At 19.1% G+C, this 10000-nt stretch overlaps 3 protein-coding genes across 3 annotated transcripts in view; 2 read left to right on the top strand and 1 right to left on the bottom strand.

Annotated features, from left to right (window-relative positions):
* Positions 1 to 1242: 1242 nt before the first annotated feature.
* Positions 1243 to 5144, top strand: PF3D7_0709600 (ribonucleases P/MRP protein subunit POP1, putative; the record flags this gene model as incomplete). Its single annotated transcript, XM_002808724.1, has 4 exons — positions 1243 to 4207; positions 4384 to 4752; positions 4891 to 4983; positions 5101 to 5144. The coding sequence occupies 4 exons, from the start codon at positions 1243 to 1245 to the stop codon at positions 5142 to 5144; spliced, it is 3471 nt and encodes a 1156-aa protein (XP_002808770.1).
* A 510-nt stretch (positions 5145 to 5654) lies between these two features.
* On the bottom strand, positions 5655 to 6278 carry PF3D7_0709500 (conserved Plasmodium protein, unknown function; the record flags this gene model as incomplete). The annotated part of the gene is made up of 2 exons (XM_001348973.1): positions 5655 to 5863; positions 6080 to 6278. The coding sequence occupies 2 exons, from the start codon at positions 6276 to 6278 to the stop codon at positions 5655 to 5657; spliced, it is 408 nt and encodes a 135-aa protein (XP_001349009.1).
* A 1488-nt stretch (positions 6279 to 7766) lies between these two features.
* PF3D7_0709400 (Cg7 protein) overlaps positions 7767 to 10000 on the top strand; it is a gene marked incomplete at both ends in the record, with an annotated part of 3999 nt that continues 1765 nt past the window's right edge. Inside the window, 2 exons of the mRNA XM_001348972.1 lie at positions 7767 to 9749; positions 9903 to 10000. The exon at positions 9903 to 10000 is cut by the window's right edge and continues 1765 nt beyond it. Coding sequence (XP_001349008.1) covers positions 7767 to 9749; positions 9903 to 10000 — 2081 coding nt within the window. The remainder of the gene's footprint in view (positions 9750 to 9902) is intronic.

Raw genomic sequence — 10000 nt, 5'->3', positions numbered from 1 at the left:
GAAGTGATAGAAAAAAAAACCCTTCTTTTTCTAAAACAAAAATTATTTTATCTTTTTTTTTTTTTTGTAAAGGAGCTTTATTTTTAATGAAGCGTATTATACTGACGTACATTTTATGTAACTCCAAAAAAAAAAAAAAATAAATAAATAAATAAAAAATAAAAAATAAAAAATAAAATAATAAATAAAGTAATAAATAAAATAATAATGATAATATAATAAAACAATAAAATACCTTTTTTTTAATATTTCTATTTCTATTTTTTTTTTTTTTTTTTTTTTTTTTTTTCATTATCCCATATGTTGTTTAACTTTTCATTCTATATTATTTCAGTGTTGCTATAAATAATATAAGAAACAGAAAAATGGTTTCTTGTAAACTTTTAGAATTTTAACATCAATATAACAACAGCTTTTTCTCTTAATCCATTCTTCCTTTATTATTTATTTTATTTTATTTTATTATTTTATTTTATTTTATTTTTATTTTTCTTGTTTAATTAATAATAAAATAATTTTTTTATTATTATTTATTTATTTTTAAATTTTAATTCAAAGCAACTTATTTTGTGTATACAAAATTGGGAATATATATTTTAATATACTTATATTTCATATATATATATATATAATATATATATGGATAGTAATAATAATATTTATAATAGATGTTCTCAAAAAAAAATATTAAAATAAAAAATATATGTATTTATATAATAATATATTCACATATAAAAGGGCAAAAAAAAGAAAAGAAACTCTAGATTTTCTTTTTTTATAGAAAAGATAATATAATATATTAATTTTTGTAGTTTTAAAAAATGATAGAAAAAAGGATGATTCTTTTGTTTTTTTCATTTATAAATATGTTGTAACCATAATGTTCATAAATATATTTATTTATTTTAAATTATAATATGTAATATGTATATTTTATCATATTGAACGTTTGTTTGTATGTTTCTCACTGTTTTTTTTTTTTTTTTTTTTTTTTTTTTTTTTTTGTTTCCTTAATATTGAATTATAACTTTATAATTCCCCCCCAATATAAAATATATATATATATATATATATATATATAATATATTTATATGTTATAAAATAAATATAGTTAAATATTTTTAAATCAACTGAAACATATATATAATATATATATATATATATAGTATGTATCATGGCTTAGGGCACACGCTTTATTAATATAAAGAAATACAAATTTTAGATGAATAATAAAGATATAATATGATTAATAAGGATAGTAATATGAACCATAAAAATGAAGAGAACAAAAATTACAGCCATGATAAATGCCAAGTTAGAATTAGAAATAAAATAATGATTAAGAAGAACGGAAAAAATTTAAAAGAAAAAAAAGGCATGTATAGATCTATTTATGAAATAAATAATAACGATGCAGATGCTCATTTCTTTTTTAACCTAGAATCAATTCCGTGGACATCATCTTTCTTTCATTTGAAAGATAAAGATCTGTGCTTATTTGGTAGAGAATTAAGAAAGAGGAATATTTTTAAAAGATGTTTTCAAAGAATACATAAAAATAGAAGAAGAAGATGTATGTCCTATAACCCTTATAGAGTTCCATTGATTTGTAAAAAAACTGCATTAGATGAAATGTTAATATCTGAACCCAAAATAAAAAAAAAAAAGAAAAAGAAAAAAAAAAAAAAACCAAATCTTATGACGTATGGTTATTTTTATAAAAAGTTTATTATGAGAAGTAAAAAAAAAAATTGGCTTGAAACACATACATATCATTCTAAAAGATTTAAAATGATTAGTATTTATGGATATAAACTAGCTTTAAAAAATTATTCAAAAATTAGTAGAAGAATATTTAGATTTAGTAAAAGGAAATCATTAATACATGATATGTCCTATGTAGAAATAATACAATTGTCAGGACACGAAAATCATTTAATACATACATTAAAAAAATGTACAAATATTGAGCAGTCTAATATGTTAACTAGTAAGTTTATTAATGGTATACTTCTTGGAAAATTATTTATTTATAAAAATATAAATGAACATAAATTAAATAACGAAAAGGAGCATAATATTAATACGAACCAAACTCATAATAACAATAATAATCATCCCCATTCTGATGATGACTTTTTCAACTCTAAAGGGCAACTCATATGTCCTGCCTACTTTTTATGGCGTTCCAAATTAAAGGAAAATAAGAAAGTCAAAGAACCCAGAAAAAAGCAACACAAGGAAATAAAAGACTACAATAAAGAGGATAATATAAATAATATAAACAATGTTGATAATAATATAAGTATGGTAAATAATGTAAATAATGTAAATAATGTAAATAATGATCAATATAAAAATGATATACAAGTTGTCGATAAAAATAATCACCTAACCGCAATTCACCAAACCTATACAAACGACCATACGAATGTTAATATAGATAAACTTGGTATTGAGTTAAAAAAAGAAGAAAACAAAAAAAAGAACTTATTAAACGATGATATAAATAGAGATATATGGATATTTATACATCCAAGTTGTTTAAAAGATGTTATAGAAAATTTTAAAAATATAAATTCTTCTGTTCATATAAAACATATAAAAGATATGTGTATGTACGAATTAATTGGTCCGAAAAGTTTTGATCTGTTAATAAATATTTTAAAAGTAAAAACAAAATATGTTCATCAAGAGAAACATGATAGGTATCATTTTAAATATGAAAATGTAACCATTCCTTACGATTTTGTAATACCACTATATACTGTATTACCAAAATCAATAGGGCCATTTTTGCTAAATTATAAGGTTAATGAAAAGGATATACAAAAGAATTATAAGGAAAAATATTTATGTCAACATAGGGATATAAATAGGAATAGAAGAAAATATATAGACAAAAGTAACAACAATAAAAAGAATATTCATAATAATAATTGTCGAGATAATATTAATGTAATAAAAAAAAAAAAATCTCAAAACTTTTTTGAGAATTCATTTGATTATCTACAAGAAAAAAACGGAAACAGAGTCTTACGAGAAAAAGACTTTTCTCCTTTTGATAATAACATACTTATGAATGAAAAAATTAAACAAAATGTAATTAAACATATAAAGGTTAATAAATATGAACATGTCAGGAGTAGTAAGAAGAAAAAAGTTAAATTGTCTATTCTGAAAATGATGGAACATAACAAAAATATTGATACATACGAGGCTATAAAGGAAAAAAGAAAATGTATAAATATAGTGAAAGACATAAAAAATAATAATAATAAAAATAATAATATTAATAATTTAAATAACTGTGAAACTTTAAAAGATCATATTGAAATATATAAACATAACGGGAACAACGAAAAAAATAAAATGTCAGAAAAATATGGTGACATATATGAAACCATGAAAAACAAAAATTTAAATATAACGTATGATAAAAAAACCATAGAAAATTATTTAAAAGATTATTTAGAAGATAATCATAGAAATAAACCAAAGAATTATAAACAATTTGAGTCTAATATTATTTCGTCCGAATTAAAGAAAACAAAAGAAAACATTTCAAATAATTGTAAAAAGTATACTAAAGTACCTATATTAATTATTAATAAAACGAATAATAAAAATCAAAGATATTTTATTGTATGTCCAGCTAAAAAAAAATGTTCCACTCTTTTCCATTTATTAATACGTAATGGATCTATAGCAATAGGTTTAAAAGAAAGAGAAAAAATATTAAAGTGTTGTAATTTTTTGACATATCCTAAAGATTTCCCAGATACATCTGGAGGTATTTCATATAACAAATTAAGAGAAGATATATCTACAAATTCATATTTTCAAAAACCAATAAACAAAAGAGTTAATTATTATTGTATAGGTATTAATAATCCTTTTAATTATTCTTGGATATGTATTTATCCTTATAATAATCATATTAAAATTATAAGACAATCAGATCCATATAATCAATTCATGATAAAAACATTTATACAAGGATTTCTCACCATATCTTTAAAACGTATTTCACAAATAAATACATTCAAAGATTTTGATATTTTCATAGAACATTTTAAATCTAAATTTTTAATTTTCTCAACATATTTTATATCTGTTTATGTCCAATCATATAAAAAAAGTACCCCTAAGAGGTTAACTCATATATGTTCATTGACATTGAAGCAAGTCATCAAGTTTTTTATAAGTAAGTTATTGAATATGATATAGGATGAATATATTAATCCTACATACATATATATATATATATATATATATATCATATTGTAACAAAGCATGATTCACCAAAAATGTGAACCGTTTATGCATTGTATATCTGTAGCGAATTATATTTTTATTGTGTTATATTTTTATTTTTTGTAGAACATGCTGATACCAAAAAATTGCTTGAGTGGGTCATACACAAACGAATTAACAACAAACACAAGAAAAACGAAGATATTGAAAAAATTAAAGAATCCATAATTCATAAATATAAAAATAAAATAATGAAAAAGAATAAAATTAGAAATTTACAAAAATTATCAACAGACCAATCAAAAGAAGAAAATAAAAAATCTAACAATAGTCAAAAAAATGAAGCAGAAATTATTTTATCATCTAAGCAAATCATTGGATATGTCTCAAGTGGCGGACATGTATTATCTAAAGGATATGGATATGGAGTAGCCCATATATCCTTTTATCTATTTTTACACAATTTGTTAAATCATCTTTTTGCTTTAAAACTATGTAAAATTTTAATAATAAAAAAAAAAAAGAAAAGTGTTTTATACGTATCTACCAATCTAAATATTATGAAAGGCTTCATACGTTATTATTATTTTAATGTAATTTATAATTTTTTTTTTTTTTTTCTAAATTTTATAGTAACACAACAAGAAATAAATATAAATGTAAATGGAAAGGAGTTTGTATTTCTGGGCTTGATGAGAAATGTCAATTCGGCTTATTACCACCATGGTATGTTTAAATGAAAAAAGAAAAAAATTATCATACTTATTTATTTTATTATATATATATATATATATATATATATATACATTTGTCATATTACGATTTCATTTTTTATTTTTGCAGTATGGATTAATTTAGTGACTGAAGATATGTACCTACCCTTTTAAGACTAATATAAATTTGTAAGATATATATATATATATATATATATATATATATATATAGGAACTTTTTTTTTATTTTTCTACCTATATGTTATAAATGGTGTAATAATAAAATATTGTTATATATTTATAATACTGAATTAAAATTATATAATATTTTTTAATTTTTTAAATATATAAAATATTATTTTTTTTTAAATGTATTTCAAAAAACGAAAAAAGAAAAACAATGTAAAAATAGACACATTTTTTTGAAAAAACTTTGCGTAAAATATATATATATATATATATATATATATAATTTCAATTTTAATATTTATATTTTTCTTATTGTTTCAAAAATAAGATAACATGAAAAAAAAAAAAAAAAAAAAATTAGAAATAAATAAGAAATAAATAAGAAATAAATAAGAAATAAAAGATATATGCATACAAATATATAAAAAAATATTCTATTTAATTATAATGAATTTTATTTTATTCCTTTTATTTTATATCTACATTTAGATATATTTAATATGATGGTATGAAAACATCCGAATCTTTATTTTCCATAGAAATATTTATATAATCATTAACAATTTCAAAGTTGATATCTTGTAATAATACAATACCCCTCGTTTCTATAATTTTTAAATCATCTGATACGATACCTTTTATTCCAATATACTTTGAATCCGTATTAAAGTTATTATCTTTTAATATACAATCGACATAATTACCTGGAAATGAAAAAAAAAAAAAAAAAAAAAAAAAAAAGTTACATGAATATGTGCAGGTAAAAAGATAAAAATTAAAAAAAAGAAAAAAAAGACATGAACATGTTCAGAAAAAAAAAAAAAAAAAATATATGTATATATATATATATATATAATATATATATCCATATTGATATATTTATAATTTATTCAATTCTTTTATTTCTTGAATTATTTTACCATTTACTGATTTAACGTTGATTACATTTCCTTCTATATTCATAATTTCACCTATAAAAAATATATCTTTATTTATAAAATCAGCCAAGTATTTTTCCGAAATAAGTTGTCCTACTTTTATTTGTGCGAATTCTTCGTTATAGTTTACTTCACTGCTTTCAGGAAAATTAAAATTATTCTCTTCATCCATATTATCCATGTTTATATTATTATATGTATGTTTTATAAAGGTTACGTTACTATGTATTTTATTATTACTATTAATTTTTTTTTTCTTTTTATTATTTATTAATATTATTATTTTCTTGGAATATTGTCATATGAATTATAACATAAAAAAAACAAAATTAAAGCACGAAAAATAAATAAATAAATAAATATATATATATATATATATATATATATATTGAAATATAAAAGGGACATATAAAATATTGCTTTTTCTTTTTAATTCATTATATCTTTGAAATACAAATAGTTCTTCAAGTATAATTCTTTTATTAAACGTGATATATTATAAACATAAGTTTATGAATATTTATAATCTGTATAGTACACATATATACATGGTTGTTATATACATATTATATATAATTGTAAAGTTTAGACCTAAACTTTTAAATATAAGAAAGCTTGAAAAAAAAAAAAAAAAAAAAGGATTATATCTAAAATTAAATAATTTCTGATTGTGTTTTTAATGTTTATAAATATACATATAAAATTGTAAGACAATTTACAATTGACAATTCTTTTTTCTAATATGGTTTTATAATACATATGAATTGAAATATGTTAGTATATATACAAATATATATATATATATATATAAATGTATTTAAATTATTATATAGTAATATTTTCTTACTATATAATATTTTTATTTTCTTTAATTATAATAAATAATAAAATATTGAATTTACATATAAATATATATTATATATATTATATATATAATATAAATAAATTTATATATAATATTATACATTTTTTTTTTCTCTTTTTTTTTTTTTTTTTTTTTTTTTTTTTTTATCTCTTCTCTGAGTAAATATGTTACGCATATAAATCTAAAAATTTACATAATATTTTCTGAATTTTTTAAAATAATTTTTTTATAAAGACTTTTTTTAAAAATAATTATATACTTTGTATTTTAGATAAAAATAAAAACAATATATATTAAAAAAGAAAAAAAAAGATATGTATTAAGTATAGTATAGTTTATTTTCAGAATATTGTTTTTTTTTTTTTTTTTATCAATTAATATATTTGAATTATTATTATTATTTTTTTTTTTTTCAACTTTCTCTTTTTAAATATTACAAAAAAATATACAATATATTATATATATATATAATATAATATAATATAATATATATACTATCTCCTTACACATATAATATATATATATATAATATATATTTTTTTCAAGTACACATTACAGTTACATATACTTAAATATAATACATTCTAATATTATTATTTCTTTCGAACATTTTGATTTCATTTTATACCTTTTTAACTTAATTTTTTTTATGTACTTATTTAAAAAATTTTTCAAATAGAAAAAAAAAAAAAAAAAAAAAAAAAAAAAGTGTATCCTCATATATTATATATGTAAATTTTTTTTTTTTTTTTTTTTTTTTTTTTTTTTTAAAATGTATATATATATATAAAATAGTACACTTCAATGGATTACGAAGAAATAATATGTGTGCATTTAAACTTAAAATTTATAATTTTGAAGAATATAGAAAAGGATGATAATTGCTTATGTGATGATTTTGTTATAAACTTACCAGATTTGAATGATATTGATTCATGTAATAGTTCTAAGGGATATTTCATAAAAAAATTTCATGGGCTTTTAAAAAAACGCAAGAAAAATGAATATGAATGTGTTATAAGCGGTACTTTAAATGAGATAGCTAATTTTTTGTATGAGCATATTGAATTATTTATTGAAATAAAAAAAGAAGAAAAAAGGACGAAAGAGAATGTGGAAGATTATGTAGATAATGTACAAGTTATACAAAGGAATGAAAAACAAAATAATGAGGAGAATAAAAGAAGAGATTATCATAATATTGATGATGATAAGATAAATTACGATAACTATCATAGTGATAATAATGATAACTATTGTAATGATAATTATACTTGTGAAGAAGTGTTAAAAAGGAAAAATAAAAATTTATCTTCTTATGAAGAGAAAAAGTTGGATAAGAATAAAATTCATTTACTAAAAAGTGTAGATATGCATGATAATTTAAATTTTGACAAAGAAAGTATTTATTTCAAATGTTTATTTAGTGATTTAATAAATGATTTCGAATATATACAAAACAAAAAATATGAAAATATAAGTAATTTTTATATAAGTTCTGATTTGATATTTTCCATATGTTTAAAATTAGAAGAACATTTAATTGAAAAAGAAGATTTACAAAAAATAAATTTAAAGAATGATAATAATATTCATATGAAATTAGAAAAGTATGATAATAAATATAAACATGTGTTAAATCTATTTCATATGAATAGTATATTTTATTTATATGTCAATTTTAATCAATATAATAAGCAGTTTTTTCTAGATAATGATATAGAAGTAGTCATAGGAGAAACCGTACAAAATGTAAGTGAAAAAGTAAGAATGGGTGATGATGATTCAAGGGGCGATATCCAAATAGGTTTAAGAGAACAGAATGGGATTAATAATATGAACGAAAAAAAAGAATTTTTATATAGAGAAAATAAAGAGGAACAATATGATGATGTAAGTGACAATATTAATGATATGAATAATATGAATAATATGAATAATGTGAATAATGTGAATAATGTGAATAATATGAATAATGTGAATAATGTGAATTATATGAATAATGTGAATTATATGAATAATGTCAATAATGTGAACAATATGAACAATATGAACAATATTAAGAGTGATAAATCATACCATGGTAACCATCATTTTAACACGGGCTGTCATTTTAGTTTAATATTAGTCGATAATATAAAAGAGATAGCTGATTATTTTTATATTAATAACTTTTGCCTACATTTTAACGGCATCAAATTATATGTTGATAAAAAAGGTATTTTTTCCTTTGATCATATGAAAAATAAAAGTGAAGTTAAAGATCAATGGGTGTTTTATAAAGACTCGAAAAAAATAACATATAATTTAAATACGATAAGTTCAATTAATAATAATGATAAACAAATAAATATTAGAGCTAGTATCATTTCAATATTTTTAAATACATGTACAAGTATAAATAACGGTATTCATTCGTTTGGTTATAGCTCAGGTAGTATAATTCATGATAATTATAACATAGATGAATCTTATTATAACAATGATAATTTATATAAGGATATAATGAATGATGCTGTATATCCTATTGTTGTCAATGATGATATTACGACATCGAAAATGAATAATTTCACGTATAATATGTTACATAATGTTATACCTAATACTATATGTAACATGACGTGCAATTTTTTTGTATCTGTAAATAATTGTCACATACTAGAGCTTAGCAATATCTATGCAGAGAAAAGAAAAAAAAATGAAAGTGAATTTTATTTAAAAATGGAGTCCGATTTGTTTGATGAGAAGTTTAAATCGGAGTTGTATTTGTTTCGCGAGAACGCAAAGGTGCCCCAACTAGCCAAAAAAAAAAAAAAAAAAAAATAAAAATAAAAATAAATAAATAAATAATTATATATATATATATATATATTACACATATATATAATCTTATATATTTTTATATTTTTATATTTTTATATATTTTTTTTTATTTTCCAGATTGAACTTAAAGATTGCTATGTGAACCACAATTTTGAAGTAAGAGACGAAGAAGAAGTGTACTATAATTTGGAGGGGAAAAAACTTTTTTTTGAACT

The sequence above is a fragment of the Plasmodium falciparum genome, assembly GCF_000002765.6.
Source record: "Plasmodium falciparum 3D7 genome assembly, chromosome: 7".
Lineage (NCBI taxonomy): Eukaryota > Apicomplexa > Aconoidasida > Haemosporida > Plasmodiidae > Plasmodium > Plasmodium falciparum.
Note: the sequence above shows the minus strand (reverse complement) of the source record. Positions and strands in the feature narration are given on the sequence as shown.